Source organism: Microcaecilia unicolor, chromosome 2 (genome assembly GCF_901765095.1).
Source record: "Microcaecilia unicolor chromosome 2, aMicUni1.1, whole genome shotgun sequence".
In the NCBI taxonomy this organism is placed as follows: domain Eukaryota; kingdom Metazoa; phylum Chordata; class Amphibia; order Gymnophiona; family Siphonopidae; genus Microcaecilia; species Microcaecilia unicolor.
Window position 1 is genome coordinate 119123345 of NC_044032.1, and position 23580 is coordinate 119146924.

Consider the following 23580-nt stretch of genomic DNA (forward strand, 5'->3'; position numbering starts at 1 on the left):
GAAAATAAATATAATACACATAAATTATATAGATTGCATTATGGTGTATCATTCATACCCTATATAAAACCATGTTAAAATATATCCAGCATTTCATTATAAAAAGATTTTTTTAAACGTTATAAAGTAAGACTAAATCAACCAATATATGTGTATAAATAGAAAATTATAAATTACACATACAAAATACAATTAAAAATTATACATCAACCAAATTAAATCATAGTACATATAGATTGTGTAAATTATTCTTAAAATGTATATACAAAATGTGTGTATTTATGTGTTATATTTATTTCATTATTATTTTTTGATTAATTCCTTGTTTTTGATAAATTGTATTTTATAATGTTTTATATATATATATATATATATATATATATATATATATATATAACATTGTATTCCATTTTTATAGTGTTCTTTAAGATTTGATACGTCTTCAGTTACTACTCGCACATTATTTATTTATTCATTACCTATCATGATTTTATGTACCATTTGCAACATTATTTCTACTCATTATATGTCATTATTTATTTCTGTTATTTTATATGGGATGCATTGCTCATTTTTTGATACATGTTTATGGTTACCAGTTGTAGCATTATTTTTTATTTTTTTATTTCTAACTTTTTATTTATCATTAACCATTTTGGCTATTGTTTTATTTTTACTTACCATTACCTTAGACATTATTTATGCTATAATAAATATAATGTATGTTGCTTCCAGATTAGTCATCAACCAAATGTCCCATGTATAATTAATAGCCAATCAAATGTTTCATGTATAATTAATAGTTACTTTTCCCTAACACATATACTTTACAGTCCTCCATTATACATTTACTCTTCATGCAGCAGTCTCTCCATATATATCTGAGGTTATAACATAGACCATTTCATTCTATTTTTATTATTTTTTTAAACTATTCCTTTGTCTAGCCTTTATAATAAACTGTTTACATTATTTCATAACCAGTTTACAAATTTATTTTGTTGACCACATTCATTAGGACATCACATTTTTATCTTTTGGATAGATACATTTTTTTAATTCATAATTTTTATTCATTTCATTCATTACCTTTATAGAATATCCTTTTACAAAGTCCACGATGTTCTTTCATAATTATTTATATATCTCCCTGCACGTAGTTTTTTATATGTCCTGTACTCTTCCTCATGTTCAATTCCACCTCACATTGTATTGTATGGGTTACCTCATAGTCTTTCCTGGGGTTTCCTGCCTGTTAAACCCCACTGAACTGTCTATCAATAAATATTCAGTAGCACTTAACCTGGGCAGTTCTGCTGAATGTCGGCTCTAACCGCCCAGGTGAAATCCGATCATAAGTACAATAAGTATTGCCATACTGGGAAAGACCAAAGGTCCATCGAGCCCAGCATCCTGTTTCCAACAGTGGCCAATCCAGGTCACAAATACTACTACTACTACTACTAGTACTACTACTACTACTACTTATCATTTCTATACCCGGCAAGATCCCAAAAATATACAAAACATTTTATACCGCTTATCCCAGAAATAGTGGATTTCCCCCAAGTCCATTTAATAATGGTCTATGGACTTTTCCTTTAGGAAGCCAAACCTTTTTTAAACTCTGCTAAGCTAACCGCCTTTACCACATTCTCTGGCAACGAATTCCAGAGTTTAATTACACGTTGAGTGAAGAAAGATTTTCTCCAATTCGTTTTAAATTTACTACATTGTAGCTTCATCGCATGCCCCCTAGTCCTAGTATTTTTGGAAAGCGTGAACAGATGCTTCACATCTACCCATTCAACTTCACTCATTATTTTATAGACCTCTATCATATCTCCCCTCAGCCACCTTTTCTGCAAGCTGAAGAGCCCTAGCTGCTTTAGCCTTTCCTCATAGGGAAGTCATCCCATCCCCTTTATCATTTTCGTCACCCTTCTCTGCACCTTTTCTAATTCCACTATATCTTTTTTGAGATGCGGCGACCAGAATTGAACACAATATTCGAGGTGTGGTTGCACCATGGAGCGATACAAAGGCATTATAACATCCTTATTTTTGTTTTTCATTCCTTTCCTAATAATACCTAACCTTCTATTTGCTTTCTTAGCCGCAGCAGCACACTGAGCAGAAGGTTTCAACGTATCATCAACGACGACACCTAGATCCCTTTCTTGGTCCGTAACTCCTAACGTGGAACGTTGCATGACATAGCTATAATTCAGGTTTCTCTTTCTCACATGCATCACTTTGCACTTGCTCACATTAAACATCATCTGCCATTTGGTCTCCCAGTCTCATAAGGTCCGCTTGTAATTCTTCACAATCCTCCCGCGATTTAACTACTTTGAATAACTTTGAGTCATCAGCAAATTTAATTGCCTCACTAGTTACTCCCATCTCTAGGTCATTTATAAATATGTTAAAAAGCAGCAGTCCCAGCACAGAGCCCTGGGGAACCCCACTAACTACCCTTCTCCATTGAGAATACTGACCATTTAACCCTACTTTTTGTTTTCTATCTTTTAACCAGTTTTTAATCCACAATAGAACACTACCTCCTATCCCATGACTCTCCAATTTCCTCTGGAGTCTTTCATGAGGTACTTTGTCAAACGCCTTCTGAAAATTCAGATACACAATATCAATCGGCTCCCCTTTATCCACATGTTCACCCCTTCAAAGAAATGTAGTAGATTGGTGAGGCAAGATTTCCCTTCACTAAATCCATGTTGACTTTGTCTCATTAATCCATGCTTTTGAATATGCTCTGTAACTTTGTTCTTAATAATAGCCTCTACCATTTTGCCCGGCACCGACGTCAGACTCACCGGTCTATAATTTCCAGGATCTCTTCTGGAACCTTTTTAAAAAATCGGCGTTACATTGGCCACCCTCCAATCTTCCGGTACCATGCTCGATTTTAAGGATAAATTACATATTTCTAACATTAGCTGTGCAAGCTCATTTTTCAGTTCTATCAGTACTCTGGGATGAACACCATCCAGTCCAGGAGATTTGCTACTCTTCAGTTTGTAGAACTGCCCCATTGCATCCTCCAGGTTTACAGAGAATTCATTAAGTTTCTCCGACTCGTCAGCTTCGAATACCATTTCCGGCATCGGTATCCCACCCAAATTTTCCTCGGTGAAGACCGAAGCAAAGAATTCATTTAATCTCTCCGCTATGGCTTTGTCTTCCCTGATCGCCCCTTTTACTCCTTGATCATCTAGCAGTCCAACCGATTCTTTTGCCGGCTTCCTGCTTTTAATATACCTAAAAAAAATTTTACTATGTGATTTTGCCTCCAATGCAATCTTTTTTTTTTCCGAAGTCCCTCTTAACTTTCCTTATCAGCGCTTTGCATTTGACTTGACATTCCTTATGCCGTTTATTATTATTTTCAGTCGGTTCCTTCTTCCATTTTCTGAAGGATTTTCTTTTAGCTCTAATAGCTTTCTTCACCCCACTATTTAACCACACCAGCTGTCATTTGGTCTTCTGTCCTCCTTTTTTAACACGTGGAATATATTTGGCCTGGGCTTCCAGGATGGTGTTTTTGAACAGCATCCATGCCTGATGTAAATTTTTCACCCTCGCAGTTGCTCCTCTAAGTTTTCTTTTCACCATTCTTCTCATTTTATCATAGTCTCCTTTTTTAAAGTTAAACACTAACGTATTTGATTTCCTATGTATACTTACTTCAAAGCTAATATCAAATCCGATCATATTATGATCACTGTTATCAAGCGGCCCCAGCACCATTACCTCCCGCACCAGATCATGCGCTCCACTAAGGACTAGGTCTAGAATTTTTCCTTCTCTCGTTGGTTCCTGTACCAGCTGCTCCGTAAAGCTGTCCTTGATTTCATCAAGGAATTTTACCTCCCTAGCGTGTCCCGATGTTACATTTACCCAGTCAATATCAGGGTAATTGAAATCACCCATTATTATTGTGTTGCCCAGTTTGTTTGCGTCCCTAATTTCCTTTAACATTTCTGCATCCGTCTATTCATCCTGGCCAGGAGGGCGGTAGTACACTGCTATCATTATCCTTTTCCCCTTTACACATGGAATTTCAATCCACAGTGATTCCAAGAAGTGTTTTGTTTCCTGCAGGATTTTCAATCTATTTGATTCAAGGCTGTCATTAATATACAGTCTACCCCTCCACCAATTCGATCCACCCTATCACTATGATATAATTTGTCCCCCGGTATGACAGTGTCCCACTGGTTAGCCTCCTTCCACCAGGTCTCAGAGATGCCTATTATATCTAATTTTTCATTTAGTGCAATATGTTCTAACTCTCCCATCTTATTTCTTAGGCTCCTGGCATTCGCATATAGACATTTCGAACTGTGTTTGTTGCTCCTATTTACATCATGCTTAGTACTTGACATGAATGACTTGTTTACTCTTTCCAGAAATACTAGGACTAGGAGGCACGCAATGAAGCTACAAAGTAGTGAATTTAAAACAAACCAGAGAAAATATTAAACTCTGGAATTCGTTTCCAGAGAATGTGGTAATGCAGTTATCTTAGTAAGGTTTAAAAAGGGTTTGGATGGCTTCCTAAAGGAAAGGTCCATAGGCCATTATTAGGATGGACTTGGAGAAGATCTGCTGCTCATTTCTAGAATGGGCAGCAAAGGATATATTGTACTGTTTTGGGATCTTGCCTGGTGCTTGGACCTGAATTGGCCACTGTTGGAAATAGGATGCTGGGCTTGATGGACCCAAAAAGTACAAAGACTAGGGGACACTCAAGGAAGTTACATGGCAATACTTTTAAAACAAATAAGAGGAAATCTTTTTTTTTCACTCAATAAATAGTTAAGCTCTGGAAGTCTTTGCCATATGACGTAGTAATAGTGGTTAGTGTATCTGGGTTTAAAAAAAGTTTGGACAAGTTCCTTGAGGAAAATTCTATAGTCTGCAGACAGACATTGTATTATTTATTTATTAGGATTTATTTACCACCTTTTTGAAGGAATTCACTCAAGGCGGTGTACAGTAAGAATAAATCAAACATGAGCAATAGACAATTACAGTAGTAAAAAATATTCAAATGAACATGCTAGATATTCAAATGTAAGGCTAAGTGCTTTGAAAATACTATGTATTACATAGTATTTTCAAAGCACTTAGCCTTACAAAGTTCCATAGGTTACTATGGAACTTTGTAAGGCTAAGTGCTTTGAAAATGAGCCCCTTAAAGTACGGCATAATAAAGAACGGTACATATGAGGTCAGAGAGATGGTTAAATATTATCCCAGTTAGGGAGACATGGAGAAGATACTGCTTGTCCTAGGATTAGTAGCATGGAATGTTGCCACTATTTGGGTTTCTGCCAGGTACTTGTGACGTGGCTTGGCCACTGTTGGAAACTGGATACTGGGCTAGATGGACCATTTGTCTGACTCATCATGTCTATTTTTATGTTCTTAACATCCTTAGACCTGTGCTCTACCTGTACCTCTACCTTTATTATGGCAACGACTGTAGTAGCAAAAAATCGCAAAAGTCGTTGCAAGAAGCTTGTCTGTTTGCTTTGACTACACAAACAACTTGGGTAAGGCCTAAAACCCCAGAGAAGAGCAGGGTTGCTGTCCTGTACGTTGTTTTGGATCTCACTGTATGACCCCTGAAGTAGACTCGTGTGTCGAAACACGGCCCGTGTCGGGTCTTTCTTTTAAGTATACAACCTTCCTGAGCCCTTACGCCAAACCCCCTCCCTGCCCGTCTTCAAGTCTTTGCTTAAAGCCCACCTCTTCAATGCTGCGTTCGGCACCTACTACTACTACTACTTAGCATTTCTATAGCGCTACTAGGGTTACGCAGCGCTGTACAAGTTAAAACATGGGGAAGGACAGTCCCTGCTCAAGAGAGCTTACAATCTAAAGAACCCTTACCGTTCAGTGAATCCAGACTGCCCCAATTTGACTGCCCCTATCGGACCGACCGTTCACTTGTCTATTAGATTGTAAGCTCTTTGAGCAGGGACTGTCTCTCTTTGTTAAATTGTACAGCGCTGCGTAACCCTAGTAGCGCTCTAGAAATGTTAAGTAGTAGTAGTAGAGTGCTCTTTGATTCCAGCGACTTACTGAGCATTGATGTCAACATCGACCCATGTGGAGCAAGCTTGGGCATCGGGTGAGGTTTCCTCGTAATTTGCTTATAGAACCGTTCATCGACATCCTTCAGAGAATGGATGCAGTTCTTCTGTACACACAAAGGTGCAGATTCCCTATGCCAGCCAGAGTTCTCTGGAGAGTCTCACTTGGACCATTCATCGGTGGTTTCCATCCCATCCTAGCCCTAAGGGCCTTGAAAAAATTCCCGGTCAGGGGAAAGTTCAAGATGGTTTCCCTGGACACCCTCCTTTCCCCTGATTCAAGAGAAAGATTGGCTGTGTTCTCTAGCTTTGAAGGATGTCTGTATCCACATAGGACGGTATCCTGCTTATAATCGAAAAAGAAAAACGCCTATATTTCGACCCAAATCGGGAGATGGGCGTTTTTCTCGCAAAGGCGCCCAAATCGGTATAATCGAAAGCCGATTTTGGGCGTTTCCAACTGCACTCCGTCGCGGTAACGAATAAAGTTGATGGGGGCGTGTCGGAGGCGTGGTGGAGGCGGGACTAGGGCGTGGTTATCAGCTGGCTTCCAATCAGATACCGCATTCAGTTCAAGCTTCTCCTTCTTACCTACAAATGCACTCAGTCTGCTGCCCCTCACTACCTCTCTACCCTCATCTCCCCTTACGTTCCCGCCCGAAACCTCCGTTCACAGGACAAATCCCTCCTCTCAGTACCCTTCTCCACCACCGCCAACTCCAGGCTCCGCTCATTCTGCCTCGCCTCACCGTATGCCTGGAACAACCTTCCTGAGCCCTTACGCCAAGCCCCCTCCCTGCCCATCTTCAAGTCTTTGCTTAAAGCCCACCTCTTCAATGCTGCTTTCGGCACCTAACTCTTACCTTTCAGGAAATCCAGACTGCCCCTATTGGACTGACTGTTCACTTGTCTTTTAGATTGTAAGCTCTTTGAGCAGGGACTGTCCTTTTATGTTAAATTGTACAGCGCTGCGTAACCCTAGTAGCGCTTTAGAAATATTTAGTAGTAGTAGTAGATGGGCATCTTTAGCTGATAATCGAAAAAAAAAGGCGTTTTGACCGCGATTTTGGGTCACTTTTTTTGGACCCTTTTTTCTCACGAACAAGTCCCAAAAAAGTGCCCGAACTGCCCAGATGACCACTGGAGGGAATCGGGGATGACCTCCCCGGACTCCCCCAGTGGTCACTAACCCCCTCCCACCAAAAAAAACCCCCACTTTAAAAACTTTTTTTCCAGCCTGTATGCCAGCCTCAAATGCCGTACCCACCTCCATGACAGCAGAATGTGTTTGATCCTGTCACAGCCTTTCCCTGGGTCAGATGTGGCTCTCGGGTGCAGTACAGGGTCACATCAGCATTGTATTGTGGTGGGTGTAGGGTATTGGGCTCCGTGATTTCATTAGCTTGTGTTACAGTCTCACGATGTTGGTAGTTGGTAGGCTCTTCTCCCATGGTGCTTTTCCCCCTGCCTACTGGGTCAGAGTGTGCCCTGTTGTGTTTCCTGTTGTAGTCCTTGCGGTAGTGGCCATTTTTGTAAGCCAGTTTTAGTTCCCTTTCCTGTGTTAGCCACGTTAGAGAACTTAGTTCTTACCTTGAATGTGGCTGAAAGAGGGCATTGTACAGCATTCTGCCAGCTCTAACCTACTGCTAATCTCAGTACCAGGGAGACTCGTTGCCAGTGGGGCACAACCTCTGATCTGCAATTAACTGTGAGTAAACGCGGTTATTCCAATAAAGGACTTTTTTGGAGAGATTAGTCTTCAGGTGTCAACTGGTGTGCCAATGTTATACAGCAGCAACAAGTCCTAGAGGCCTGCGTGTATGCAGGTCCCTGGAGCACTTTTAGTGGGTACCGCAGTGCACTTTAGCCAGGCCCATCCCCCCCCACCTGCAACACTTGTGCTGGTAAATGGGAGACCTCCAAAACCCACTGTACCCACATGTAGGTGCCCCCTTCACCCCTATGAGCTATGGTAGTGTTGTACATTTGTGGGTAGTGGGTTTTGGGGGAGGGGGTTGGTAGCTCAGCACCCGTGGTAAGGGAGCTATGCATGTGAGAGCTTTTTCTAAAGTCCACCGCACTGACCTAGAGTGCCCAGTTGGTGTCCTGGCATATCAGGGGGGCAGTGTACTACGAATTGTGGCCCCTCCCACAACCAAATGGCTCGGATTAGGACATTTTTGAGCTGGGCGTTTTTAGTTTCCATTATCGCTAAAAAAAAACAAACGCCTAGCTCAAAAACGTCTATTTTTTCGAAAATACGGTTCGGCCTGCCCCTTCACGGACCCGTTCTCGGAGATAAATCCCATGGAGATAGGCGTTTCCGTTCGATTATGCCCCTCCACGTCTCTCAAGTTTTGAGTAAGGAAGCATTCCTACCAGTATTGCGTTCTTCCTTTTGGCCTCACTTCCCCAAGTGTCTAGCGGTGGTTGCAGTATTGCTGTGCAGGCTTGGAGTGTACATTTTCCCCTACCGGGATACTTCATTAGTCACAAGCACATCGCAGGAGGGGGAAGCAAGAGACCATGCTAAGAACATTTGAGCACTGGAGCTACTTGGGTTTCTCATCAGCTACCCTATCTTCTCATAGAAACCCGGCTCAATATGGAGCAAGCTCTGGCTTTTCTGCCCCAGGCAAGAGCAGATGCCTTAGTAGCATTTGCATCACAAATTTGCAAGCAGGTCATAGCTCAACAGATATTAAGATTGTTAAGCCACGTGGCCTCCATGGTACATGTCATTCCCATGATTTGTCTCCATTTGAGAGGCACTCAATGGACTCTAGCTTCCCAGTGCTCCCAGGCCACAGGGAGCCTGGCGAATGTCATCCATATCACACCAGAGTTGTTTCAGTCTGGCTGAGGTGAACAATTTGGCCGAACTTGCCCAAAGCACTAACTTTTCAAGTTCCATTGCCTCAGAAGTTGTTGACAACGAATGCATCCAACCTCGGATGGGGAGCTCGTGTGGATAGACTTCTCATCCAGGGGACATTGTCAGCCCAGGAGGCACTGGTGCAATTGGTGCTTACCTCTCTATGTAGGAGGTAAGTCCATCTCGGAACAGCCTCTAGTTATTTGATTCATGTGAGGTTAACTGTTGACAAAGGCCCCCCCCCCCCCCCAATCAAACATCCTACTGCGTCATGGGATCATCATCCCATCAGTCTTTGAGCTGTTAGTTTCCTTTCATCTGAAGTATATGACCTGTATTTTTGGTGGTGGTCTCTTTAGCACGCAGAGTCAACCAGCTTCAGGCCCTAGCAGTTAATCCACTGTATACAAAGTTTCATCACAACAGAGTAGTCTTTGTATGCATCCCAAGTTCCTTCCTAAGGTGATGTCAGACTTCCATCTTAACCAGTCAGTTGTCCTACCAACATTTAAAAAAAATTTTTTTACAAGGCCTCATGCCCATCCTGGTGAAAGTGCATTGCATACCTTAGACTGCAAGCAGGCCTTGGCCTTCAATCTGGAGCAGACTAAGACCCACAAATGGTCCATTTAGCTTTTTGTCTCTTTTGCTCCGAACAAGATTAGGGTAGCCATCATTAGAGGCACAATATCCAATTGGCTAGCAGGTTGCATTTCCTGCTTATGTCCAGGCTGGGCTGACTCTTGGAGGTTATGTCACGGAACATAATATCAGAGCATGGCTACTTTGGTAGCTCATTTGCGATCAGCCTCCATCAAGGAGATTTGCAAAGCTTTAACGTGGTCTTCAGTCCACAAATTCCCATCTCACTACTGCCTTAAGCAAGATACCTGATGTGACAGCCATTTGGTCAGACAGTACTACAGGATTTGTTTGGAATCTAGAATCCAACTCCACCCTCTTAGGCTCAATTTTTATTTATCCCAGGCTGCACCTTCCTAACCAATTTGTGTATAGTCTAGTTAATTGACTTTCAGTCCTCGGTATGTCGAGTCCCTATTATCCTAGAGTTGTTTTCAGTGAGCCTGGTAGCTAAGGAGTCCCACATGTGAGAATACTTTTGGCCTGCTTGTCCTCGGAGAAAGCAATGTCACTTACCTGTAGCAGATGTTCTCTGAGGCTTACACACCCTCCCATCTCCCCAAGGAGTGTATTCCTTCAGATATGTCATTTTACTGGGGCACGTGCACTTGCACATCAGGTGAGAATGCACCTGAGCATGCGCAATGAGGCACTATCAGAACTTTCATAAGCTATACGCGCTAGGCTGCATCCGCACTGGGTTCCGTCAGATGACATCACCCACATGTGAGAATACTTCGTTTGCTGTCCTCAGAGAACACCTGCTACAGGTAAGTAGCTTCAATTTAAGTTAGTTTGGTAAAAATGTATCGCTTACAGCTTGTTTGTACCTTGTATCAAAATTCTTTTATTAGGGCTATATAGGACATAGAGAATTGAAATATAATGATCCTTAATCAGTTCATTCAGATTTGGAACTGTGATAGTGGAAGGCAAGTTAAGAAGATATCAGACTTCCATTCTACAGTAAAGGTATTCATATGAGAGCAGTATCTGGTGTGTGGCTCTACATTGGTAACAAAATTATTCAGTGGATTTTAAAATAACAGTTTCATGTTTCAAAATATTTCATTTGTGTTTTGTCCCTGTTTTCCTGTCTTTCATTCTCTGATTCTGCCATATCGCAGCTGTTCTACTACATTGGAGTTATTGTCACTTTCCTTTTATTGTCTTTAAAAGGGGAGGTTTGAGGTGATGGGTGTAGAGTAAAATCTTTGTGGACCTAGTATTTTCCTTTGAAAGCTTTAATGTATAAGATTATAGGTACTGGTGCTACCCATTATAGGTAAGGGTGCCAGCTGTTGACCTATGTAGATCAAAAGCTTGCATACCTTATAAATGTCAGACTTCTCATTGAGTGCTAACTAAAGGGTCAATGCAGAACTTTCCACATGGCTTCTAACATGAGCTTTCTGCAAAAATTATTGCCAAGGTAAAGCAATCAATGTGTAGGAAAATTGAAGTCACAAGGTCAAGGCCCCTTTTCACTGGTAGTCTATTGGATCCTCCTCTTACCCCCAAACCAAACCAATCCGACCCCACCCCCCGCAAAACAAACAAACAAAAAAACGTCAACACACCTGACATAAAAAGAAAATGAACTGGTAGTCTTCTGGCCCCTCATAAGAACATAAGTGTTGCCATACTGGGACAGAACCAAAGGTCCATCAAGCCAGGTATCCTGTTTCAAACAGTGGCCAATCCAGGTTACAAGTACCTGGCTAGATCCCAAATCATTACAATACATTTTATGCTGCTTATCATAAGCAGTAGGTTTTCCCCAAGTCCATCTTAATAATGGCTTATGGACTTTTCTTTTAGGAAGCTATCCAAACCTTTTTTAAACTCCACTAAGCTAACTGCTTTTACTACATTCTTTGGCAAAGAATTCCAGAGTTTATTCACATGTTGAGTGAAGAAATATTTTCTCTGATTCGTTTTAAATTTACTATTTTGTAGCTTCATTGCATGCCCTTGTCCTTATATTTTCGGAAAGAGTAAACAAGTGATTCACATCTACCCATTCCACTCCACTCATTATTTTATAGACCTATATCGTATCTCCCCTTAGCCATCTTTTCTCCAAGCTGAAGAGCAATAGCCACTTTAACCTTTTCTCATAGGGATGTCGTCCCATCCCCTTTATCATTTTCGTCGCCCTTCTCTGTACCTTTTCTAATGTCACTATTATCCATATTTTCAAAGCACTTAGCCTTCCAAAGTTCCATAGGTTTCTATGGAACTTTGGAAGGCTAAGTGCTTTGAAAATATGCCTCTATATCTTTTTTTGAGGTGTGGGGACCAGAATTGCACACAGTATTTGAGATGCAGTTGCACCATGGAGCAACACAAAGGCATTATAACATTTTTGTTTTCTCCGAGGACAAGCAGGCTGCTTGTTCTCACTGATGGGTGACGTCCACGGCAGCCCCTCCAATCGGAATCTTCACTAGCAAAGTCCTTTGCTAGCCCTCGCGCGCACCGCGCATGCGCGGCCGTCTTCCCGCCCGAAACCGGCTCGAGCCGGCCAGTCTTCTTTCGTCCGCACTCGGTACGGTAGTGTTTTCGCCGTGTCGAGCCCCGGAAAGTCGACCTCGCGCGTCCTTTTTTGACGTGTTTTTTCTTCGGAAAATCTTTAAAAACTGTTTGGGAAGTGCTCCGGAAGCCCTCTCGGGTTTCGTTTGCCCCTTCCCGTATTTTTCAGATTTTGCCCCGGTAAGTTTTCTTTCGTCGTCGGGGTAGGCCTCTTTTCGGCCTCGGTCGAGATTTTTCTCCCTTAAAGTTTTGGTGCTCACTTTCGTCATTTCGGATTTTGATTTCGCCGGCGTGATTTTTCCGCCCATGACATCGAAGCCTTCCAGCGGCTTCAAGAAGTGCACCCAGTGCGCCCGGGTAATCTCGCTCACTGATAGGCACTCGTCGTGTCTTCAGTGTCTGGGGGCCGAGCACCGTCCTCAGAACTGTAGTCTGTGTTCCCTGTTACAAAGACGGACTCAGGTAGCGAGATTGGCCCAGTGGAACGTTTTGTTCTCGGGCTCTTCGTCGGCATCGGCACCGGGGGCATCGAGTGCATCGACGTCGTCAGCGTCCAGACCTTCTTCCTCGGCTGCTAGTGTATCGGGTGCATCGAGGCATCGAGTCTCTGCATCGGCGCTGAGGCATCGGGCGACTGCATCGACGTCGGTGGTACCGGGACCTCGTCTGCTGATGTCGTCGGACGGTGGTGCATCGTCTGGAGTGCAGGTGAGGGCTGTCCATTCCCCTGCTGGTGGCGGTGAGCCTTCGGGTGAGTCTCCCCCTACCCTGAGGGCTCCTGCGGTACAGCCCCCCCGAGATCGACCTCCTTCGGCCTCGGCCCCGAGGAAGCATCAACACCGGTCTCCTCCCCGCGTCGGCACCGAGAGCTCTGGGTCGCCGAGGGAGTCGGCACCCAGCAGGCATCGGCACCGAGAGGACCGCTCACTCTCTGTTCAGGAGGTGTCGATGCGCTCCACTCTGGACAGCCCGGAACAGCCTCCACGGCCGGAACAGGTTCTGACGTCGACGCCTGCATCGACCTCTCTGCCTTTCTCTGCAGCCGCTCTGAATGAGAGCCTCCGGGCCGTTCTCCCAGAGATCCTGGGAGAGCTGTTGCGCCCTACCCCTCCGGTACCGGCGGTGCTTGTGCCTCCGGTACCGTCGAGCGCGGCGCCGGCTGGCCCATCGCCCGGGGTGAGGTCCCCGACGTCGGTACCGCGTGCGGTGCCGACTGCGGCCACCTCCCAGGAGGGCTCCCCGACTACGTCGGCGGAGGGAGCTTCGCCGATGCGGGCGAGGGAGTCTACCTCTCGACGCCCCCATCGTGGACGTGGCTCCAAGGAGTCGAGTCGGGCACGGTTGCAGACACAGGTCTGTGAACTTGTGTCTGACACCGAGGGTGAGGCCTCGTGGGAAGAGGAAGAAGACCCCAGATATTTCTCTGACGAGGAGTCTGAGGGTCTTCCTTCCGATCCCACTCCCTCTCCTGAAAGACAGCTTTCTCCTCCTGAGAGTCTGTCTTTCGCTTCCTTTGTCCGGGAGATGTCTACGGCCATCCCCTTCCCGGTGGTTGTGGAGGACGAGCCCAGGGCTGAAATGTTTGAGCTCCTGGACTATCCTTCTCCACCTAAGGAAGCGTCCACTGTTCCCTTGCACCATGTCCTAAAAAAGACATTGCTTGCGAACTGGACCAAGCCACTAAGTAATCCCCACATTCCCAAGAAGATCGAGTCCCAGTACCGGATCCATGGGGACCCAGAGCTGATGCGCACCCAGTTGCCTCATGACTCTGGAGTTGTGGATCTGGCCCTAAAGAAGGCTAAGAGTTCTAGGGAGCATGCTTCGGCGCCCCCGGGCAAAGACTCTAGAACCTTAGACTCCTTTGGGAGGAAGGCCTACCATTCTTCTATGCTCGTGGCCAAAATCCAGTCTTACCAGCTCTACACGAGCATACACATGCGGAACAATGTGTAGCAGTTGGCGGGCTTGGTTGATGCGCTCCCCCCTGAGCAAGCCAAGCCTTTTCAGGAGGTGGTCAGGCAGCTGAAGGCGTGCAGAAAATTCCTGGCCAGAGGGGTGTATGACACCTTTGATGTTGCGTCCAGGGCCGCTGCTCAAGGTGTGGTGATGCGCAGGCTCTCATGGCTGCGTGCCTCCGACCTGGAGAATAGACTCCAGCAGCGGATTGCGGACTCGCCTTGCCGTGCGGACAATATTTTTGGAGAGAAGGTCGAGCAGGTGGTAGAGCATCTCCACCAGCGGGATACCGCATTCGACAAGTTCTCCCGCCGGCAGCCTTCAGCATCTACCTCCACAGGTAGAAGATTTTTCGGGGGAAGGAAGACTGGTCCCTACTTTTCTGGCAAGCGTAGGTACAATCCTCCTTCTCGACAGCCTGTGGCCCAGGCTAAGCCCCAGCGCGCTCGCTCTCGTCAGCAGCGTGCGACTCAGCAAGGCCCCTCGGCTCCCCAGCAAAAGCAAGGGACGGGCTTTTGACTGGCTCCAGCAGAGCATAGCCGACATCCAAGTGTCAGTGCCGGGCGACCTGCCGGTCGGGGGGAGATTGAAAGTTTTTCACCAAAGGTGGCCTCTCATAACCTCCGATCAGTGGGTTCTCCAAATAGTCCGGCAAGGATACACCCTCAATTTGGCCTCAAAACCTCCAAATTGTCCACCGGGAGCTCAGTCTTACAGCTTCCAGCACAAGCAGGTACTTGCAGAGGAACTCTCCGCCCTTCTCAGCGCCAATGCGGTCGAGCCCGGGCAAGAAGGGCTGGGATTCTATTCCAGGTACTTCCTTGTGGAAAAGAAAACAGGGGGGATGCGTCCCATCCTAGACCTAAGGGCCCTGAACAAATATCTGGTCAAAGAAAAGTTCAGGATGCTTTCCCTGGGCACCCTACTTCCCATGATTCAGGAAAACGATTGGCTATGCTCTCTGGACTTGAAGGATGCCTACACACACATCCCGATACTGCCAGCTCACAGACAGTATCTGCGATTTCAGCTGGGCACACGTCACTTCCAGTACTGTGTGCTACCCTTTGGGCTCGCCTCTGCGCCCAGGGTGTTCACAAAGTGCTTGGCTGTAGTAGCAGCGACACTTCGCAGGCTGGGGGTGCACGTGTTCCCATATCTCGACGATTGGCTGGTGAAGAACACATCCGAGGCAGGAGCCCTGCAGTCCATGCAGATGACTATTCGCCTCCTGGAGCTACTGGGGTTTGTGATAAATTATCCAAAGTCCCATCTTCTCCCAGTGCAGAGACTCGAATTCATAGGAGCTCTGCTGGATTCTCGGACGGCTCGCACCTATCTCCCAGAGGCGAGGGCCAACAACTTGTTGTCCCTCGTCTCGCGGGTACGAGCGTCCCAGCAGATCACAGCTCGGCAGATGTTGAGATTGCTGGGCCATATGGCCTTCACAGTTCATGTGACTCCCATGGCCCGCCTTCACATGAGATCTGCTCAATGGACCCTAGCTTCCCAGTGGTTTCAGGCTGCTGGGGATCTAGAAGACGTGATCCACCTGTCCACGAGTTTTCTCAAATCCCTGTATTGGTGGACGATTTGGTCCAATTTGACTCTGGGACGTCCTTTCCAAATTCCTCAGCCACAAAAAGTGCTGACCACGGATGCGTCTCTCCTGGGCTGGGGAGCTCATGTCGATGGGCTTCACACCCAAGGAAGCTGGTCCCTCCAGGAACGCGATCTACAGATCAATCTCCTGGAGTTGCGAGCGATCTGGAACGCTCTGAAGGCTTTCAGAGATCGGCTGTCCCACCAAATTATCCAAATTCAGACAGACAACCAGGTTGCCATGTACTACGTCAACAAGCAGGGGGGCACCGGATCTCGCCCCCTGTGTCAGGAAGCCGTCAGCATGTGGCTCTGGGCTCGCCGTCACGGCATGGTGCTCCAAGCCACATATCTGGCAGGCGTAAACAACAGTCTGGCCGACAGACTGAGCAGGATTATGCAACCTCACGAGTGGTCGCTCAACTCCCGAGTGGTGCGCCAGATCTTCCAAGCGTGGGGCACCCCCTTGGTGGATCTCTTCGCATCTCGAGCAAACCACAAAGTCCCTCAGTTCTGTTCCAGGCTTCAAGCCCACGGCAGACTGGCATCGGATGCCTTCCTCCTGGATTGGGGGGAGGGCCTGCTGTATGCTTATCCTCCCATTCCTCTGGTGGGGAAGACTTTGTTGAAACTCAAGCAAGACCGAGGCACCATGATTCTGATTGCTCCTTTTTGGCCGCGTCAGATCTGGTTCCCTCTTCTTCTGGAGTTATCCTCCGAAGAACCGTGGAGATTGGAGTGTTTTCCGACCCTCATCACGCAGGACGAAGGGGCTCTTCTGCATCCCAGCCTCCGGTCCCTGGCTCTCACGGCCTGGATGTTGAGAGCGTAGACTTTGCCTCTTTGGGTCTGTCAGAGGGTGTCTCCCGCATCTTGCTTGCTTCCAGGAAAGAGTCCACTAAGAGGAGTTACTTCTTTTTATGGAGGAGGTTTGCCGTATGGTGTGACAGCAAGGCCCTAGATCCTCGCTCTTGTCCTACACAGACCCTGCTTGAATACCTTCTGCACTTGTCTGAGTCTGGTCTCAAGACCAACTCTGTAAGGGTTCACCTTAGCGCAATCAGTGCATACCATTACCGTGTGGAAGGTAAGCCGATCTCAGGACAGCCTTTAGTTGTTCGCTTCTTGAGAGGTTTGCTTTTGTCAAAGCCCCCTGTCAAGCCTCCTACAGTGTCATGGGATCTCAATGTCGTTCTCACCCAGCTGATGAAACCTCCCTTTGAGCCACTGAATTCCTGCCATCTGAAGTACTTGACCTGGAAGGTCATTTTCTTGGTGGCAGTTACTTCAGCTCGTAGAGTCAGTGAGCTTCAGGCCCTGGTAGCCCAGGCCCCTTACACAAAATTTCATCATAACAGAGTAGTCCTCCGCACTCACCCTAAGTTCTTGCCAAAGGTTGTGTCGGAGTTCCATCTGAACCAGTCAATTGTCTTGCCAACATTCTTTCCCCATCCTCATTCCTGCCCTGCTGAACGTCAGCTGCACACATTGGACTGCAAGAGAGCATTGGCCTTCTATCTGGAGCGGACACAGCCCAACAGACAGTCCGCCCAATTGTTTGTTTCTTTTGATCCCAATAGGAGGGGAGTGGCTGTGGGGAAACGCACCATATCCAATTGGCTAGCAGATTGCATTTCCTTCACTTACGCCCAGGCGGGGCTGGCTCTTGAGGGTCATGTCACGGCTCATAATGTTAGAGCCATGGCTGCGTCGGTAGCCCACTTGAAGTCAGCCTCCATTGAAGAAATTTGCAAAGCTGCGATGTGGTCATCTGTCCACACATTCACATCTCATTACTGCCTGCAGCAGGATTCCCGACGCGACAGTCGGTTCGGGCAGTCAGTTCTTCAGAACCTGTTTGGGCTTTAGGATCCAACTCCACCCCCCGAGGGCCCTGTTTGTTCCAGGCTGCACTCTCAGTTAGTTGGTAAATTTTTTAGGTCAATCTCAGTTATGTCCTCGCCGTTGCGAGGCCCAATTGACCATGGTTGTTGTTTTGAGTGAGCCTGGGGGCTAGGGATACCCCATCAGTGAGAACAAGCAGCCTGCTTGTCCTCGGAGAAAGCGAATGCTACATACCTGTAGAAGGTATTCTCCGAGGACAGCAGGCTGATTGTTCTCACAAACTCGCCCGCCTCCCCTTTGGAGTTGTGTCTTCCCTTGTATCTCTTTTGCTACATATGAGACTGGCCGGCTCGAGCCGGTTTCGGGCGGGAAGACGGCCGCGCATGCGCGGTGCGCGCGGGCTAGCAAAGGACTTTGCTAGTGAAGATTCCGATTGGAGGGGCTGCCGTGGACGTCACCCATCAGTGAGAACAATCAGCCTGCTGTCCTCGGAGAATACCTTCTACAGGTATGTAGCATTCGCTTTCCATTCCTTTCCTAATAATACCTAACATTCTATTTGCTTTCTTAGCCGCTGCTGCTGCTGCACACTAAGCTGAGATTTCAACGTATCATCGACGATGATACCTAGATCCCTTTCCTGGTCAGTGACTCCTAATATGGGACCTTACATCACATAACTATAGTTCAAGTTCCTCTTTCCACATGTAAACATAGTAAACATAGTAGATGACGGCAGAAAAAGACCTGCACATGCATCACTTTGCACTTCCGCACATAAAACGTCATCTGCCATTTGGACGCCCAGTCTCGTAAGGTCTTCTTGTAATTTTTCACAATCCTCTTCTGATTTGACAACTTTGAATAACCCTCCCCCTGATCTGCCTCTCCTCGCCTTGCCAGGTATAAAACCATTTCTTGGGTGTCTAGCGGCACCCTCCAGACCCCCCCCCCCCCCCCCCCCCCCGGCATACCTTCAAAAGCCAGTAGCAAGGCCCAGTAGCTCCTGTCTCAGCACCACCATCTTGGAAAATGGTGAATTCTGACTCCATCCGCTTCTAGGATGAATCGCATGAGGTCAGTCTGCCAAATAAGTGATTTACAAATGGAAAGTTAGATAATTTATAAACTTGCTATCTAGCAGGTTCATTAACTGCTGTTGTCGGTTCCCCCTCAGGTTCATTTATCAAAAATTGAATAGGAAGTTTTTTATACCAATGATTGAATGTGACGATATCAGAAAAAAGTGGGGTGCTTACGAACATTCTGAGGCTTTTTTCCTCTCACAAAATTTTCAGCTGATCTCATGAGAAGTTAACCCATACTCATCATTAACTGCTATTCTTGGTTTTGTAAAGCCTTAAAATCTGTGCTGTTTAAAACACATGTATCTTCACAGTCCTATAAATTGACCCCCAAATACAACTAGTTAAATAAGCTATTTAAAAGAACTGGACCCTAATTAAAAGAACTGGACCCTACATTCCTATGCCACACTACTGCTATTGCTTAAAATGTCTCTATTCAGTAAACGATGTATGACCTTACTGTGCAACCACCCACTACCTCAGTGTACCACCATTGTACTACATAACAATGTTTTTACTACACTATGTTTTTCCTTACAATGTTGTTGTTCCAGTGCACTATCAGTGCCCTATGTAACGTTTTTTTACCATACTATGTAATTGTTATCCTAGTGTCACTGATTCTCTTTGTAATGTAATCTGCTTCGATGCTTTCGAGGTGTGAGCGGAATATATTTTCTTGGTAAAGTAAAGTAAACACTGCTACAGATTTGTTTTCGGAGTTTTTATTATCTCTGAGAGTGAGTACCAGTCCTCCATTCCTCCTGGTTGTGGGTTGTAAAATCCTCACTTGACCACAGGATTATAGATTCAGATTTAGGATCCCCTGGAGCTTCCCCACAAACCTTCATGAAAAGAAGCATAAACAGTATCAAAGTAAAAAGATCACTGAATAATTATGGAGTAAGGTTTATGCCCACCTGAACCTGTTGTGAACCCAGTAGCATATCTTAATTGCTGGATTAATTCATTGGGCCTAGTTAGGGAGGTATCAAGCTGATTTGGAATATACAGTTAGTCTCCACGATAACGTCTTGTAAGTCTTGATATGATCCTTGCATCACTCTCTGTCTTCCTTAGATTGCAGCTTTCTCATTAGTCTAGTTGATGTTTCTGTTTTAATAAATTCAATCCTGGATGAAACCAGGGGTTATTAAAATCTATCCATAACTTTTAGGGACCCTTTTACTTACCTGCAGTAAGCACTAACACATGCTTACTGCAGCAGAAAATGGCATCTTAAGGTAATTTTGCCATATGCACGTGCTACCCATGTGCTAAAAATTAATTATTTTTGGGCGCAGGGTGTGTGTTGGGGGCGGGGAGTGGGTGTGTCTATGCAAATTGGGCATGGGGTGTGTTTTGGGGTGGGGAGTGGGTGTGTCTATGCAAATTGTTTAGCACATCGGCATTGCTGCACAGTAACTGATTAGCGTAGGTTTAGCACATGAGTCCCTACTGCCTACAAAATAGGTAGCAGTAGGGGCACACACACTAATGGGAAAATTAGCCTGTAGCCATTAATGGAATATTCTGAAAATCAGCCATTGTACCTCTATGCTAAAAATGGCCTTAGTTCGCAGGAAAGAACCCACATGAGGACACGCTAAGGCCATTTTTTGCCACAGATTAGTAAAAGGGCTCCTTTAATTTCTTAACTGGTGCAATAACTAGGGTTACCATATTTTGTCCTCTCAAAAAGAGGACACATGTCCCGCCCCCTGCCCCGCCCACACCCCACCCCTTTCACATCCTCACCCCGCCCCCTGTTACAAAGTCCCCTGCCCTCCCCCTCCCCTCCCCTCCCCTTACTTACTATCTACTGCCCTGGTGGTCTAGTGACCTCTTCGGGGCAGGAAAGAGCCCCCTCTTTCCTGCCAGGAGCTCTGTCCTTGCCCTGCATCCTGTTGCTGTGACAGTCTCGGGATTCAAAATGGCCGCTGACAGTTGAAGTCTCACGAGGCTGCTTCAACTCTCGGCGGCCATTTTGAATCTCGAGACCGTCACAGCAACAGGATGCAGGTCAAGGGCAGCGCTCCGGGCAGGAAAGAGGGGGCTCTTTCCTGCCCCGAAGAAGTCACTAGATCACCAGGGCAGTAGATAGTAAGTAAGGGAAGGCTAGGATAGGCCCGCCTGCCCGTTTGTCCAGAAATCCGGACAAACGGGCGGACTGGCAAAACCCGTCCGGACGCCCGGACATGTCCTCAAAAAGAGGACATGTCCGGGTAAATCCGGACATATGGTAACCCTAGCAATAACTTCCAGTGTTTCAGTAAAACAGCTATTCCATAGCTGAACTAATTTATCTAAAGAAGAATCTCTGAAATCTGGACCAAACAGTACATTTTTAGTTTTGCATTTCTTTCTCTCTAGTGTTTGACTGTTCTTCAAAGACTGGACTTATGGTTGTCTGGTGGGAGTGAGCTGCGTATGTGGAACAGGAAGTTAGAACTTGTCTCTGAAACCAGTCACTTTACAGATTCAGGTAAGTGTAAATGTAATTGACTGTCTCAGTTACGATCCTAGTTCTTAGAAATGATCTTTAGAATTAATATTACAATATCTACTTAAATATTTTAAACCTGTGATTCTTTGTTTAATTAAAGAGTGCCTTATGTGATAGAGTGACCCATAGTGGTGCATTGCAACACATAGACAGGAATCAGGTGCCGCCATTTTGAATCATGTTGACGCCTGAGGTAGGAGTGAGTGGGCATCACTCCTACCTGTCTGAGGAGATATCTGAGAAGATAGGAGGGTACGCCAGACTACCAGTGATACTTTTTTTGTTTTTAATGTCAGGGTCATGGTGGAGTGTTTCATGGCTGCTAGGCCACCAGGTATTGTTGAGGTGAGGGGTGGTTGAGGTGGTTAACTCTTTGTCTAGGGGGAGGGAGTTATCAGCTTGGCTACCTTTGGGTCTGGTTATGTTGGGGTTGGGGTGGGTTGGCAATCAGATCAAGTCAAGTTGGGGATAGGGGACTGATGCAGAAAATTACCAGGCAGTCAGTCATGGGTCCCTTATGCTGCCTCAGACCTTTTAATGTTATACTGGTGTGGTACACATCAGCTTACAGCTTTACCCTATGGCTTACTAAAAAGCCTCCTTACCATCAATTTTAATATACACAAGTCAGCTTCATTGCTGGGACCCTTCTTGCATCCCATAGCGAACATATAGACTGGTTAGCCGTACATTGCTTTTATGTGAGGTCCACCACAGTGCCCCCTAGGGTGCCCCACTGCTCTGCTGGGATGTCTGTGGTGCCAGTCTACTAAAAATGTTGATCCACACCAGACGTCTCAATGGCTTGTTTTTGTGCGTTTTTCCCTTGGACATTTTTTTTTAATGGTCACAAAAGTAAAACATACTGAGCACAAAAAATATACATATTTTCTAGGAAATGACCATTTTTGAAACAAAAAGATAAGACATTTTTCTGATTTGAAAATGGCCATGTTCAGGACTTGATTTTTGGATGTTTTCAACAAAATGTCCAAAATCGGATTTAGACATATTGAAGATGCCCCTTCACACCTACATTATATTATTATTTATTGGGATTTATTTACTGCCTTTTTGAAGAAATTCATCCAAGGCAGTGTACAGCAAGGGTAACCTGGACATAGGCAATCAAGAATTACTGCAGTAAAAATATTCAGAATTCGTACATGGAGTCAGGAAAGATGCAAAATGATAGTAGATCTCTTAGGTATGTTCAAGGCAACCCATACCACTTGCTCACATTGAATCTCAGTGGCTTTTATTTTGTCCCTACCCTATAAAACTCATCATTCCCCCTTTTTATCTTGTCCATTCTGAAAAGAGTATAAGTATATTCAGCTCCCAGTGATTATCACTGAATTATGATTCACTGGTTACAATCACATTGGTGTCTTTCTTACAATAGTGGCTTCTAGGTGATTGATTTTATAAGGCTATAATCAGTTTTTACACATCATTTTCAAAGTTATCCTTTTCTTTCTCGTTTCTTATCATTTCCTCTTAGGATTATCATCAACCCCCTAGAACTACAAAAACAGTCATATTTTAAACACCTTCTGATTTGCTACTGCTTTAGTGTATCCATATGGAGAGGTACTGGCAGATAGATACGCTAAAGCAGTAGAAATCAGAAGGTATTTCAAATATAATACCTGGAATTTTGACAGCTTTTGTAGTTCTAGGGGGATTTATTTATTTATTTATTGCTTGCATTTGTATCCCGCATTTTCCCACCCATTTGCAAGCTCAATGTGGCTTACATTGTTCCGTCATGACAATCGCCACTTCCGGAATGAGAGATACAGTGGTATTACAGTAAAGATCTTAATTGATATAGTAGATTGAGCAGTCAGGTATAAGGAGTATTAAAGTGAGGATGATAAAATAAGGGTTCTGAACAAGTGAATAAGGGTTAGGAGTTAAAAGCAACATTAAAAAGGTGGGCTTTTAGCTTGGATTTGAAGACAGCCAGAGATGGAGCTTGACGTACCGGCTCAGGAAGTCTATTCCAGGCATATGGTGCAGCAAGATAAAAGGAACGGAGCCTGGAGTTAGCAGTGGAGGAGAAGGTTGCAGGTAAGAGAGATTTACACAGTGAACGGAGTGATATTCCTAGGAGGAAACGATAAGAAGCATTTGTATATAAGTGGCACTTACGTCTAGGCACCAATTTATAGTATTACTTCCTTAGTGTCCTAGTTGCAGAGATATGGGGCAGTAACACAAGAAAGCGTGTGTTAAGCTTAGAGGATTCTTGGTGATAGAGATGCAAGAGCTAAATTCAGAATCCCAGTAAGGTCTGCAGTATAGCAATAAGAAGACGAATAGCAGCCAAAATGGTCATTGTAGTTATAATTTGGCATCATGTTCTCTCTTTCTGTATATATTATGTTCTTAGTGGCT

The 23580-nt window shown here is 45.3% G+C and overlaps 1 protein-coding gene across 1 annotated transcript in view; it reads left to right on the forward strand.

The window, feature by feature from the left end:
- LOC115461883 (WD repeat-containing protein 41-like) overlaps positions 1-23580 on the forward strand; it is a gene marked incomplete at its 5' end in the record, with an annotated part of 110182 nt that overhangs the window by 31204 nt on the left and 55398 nt on the right. The window contains 2 exons of the mRNA XM_030191943.1: positions 10552-10614; positions 21045-21156. Of these exons, the coding sequence (XP_030047803.1) occupies positions 10552-10614; positions 21045-21156 (175 nt within the window). The remainder of the gene's footprint in view (positions 1-10551; positions 10615-21044; positions 21157-23580) is intronic.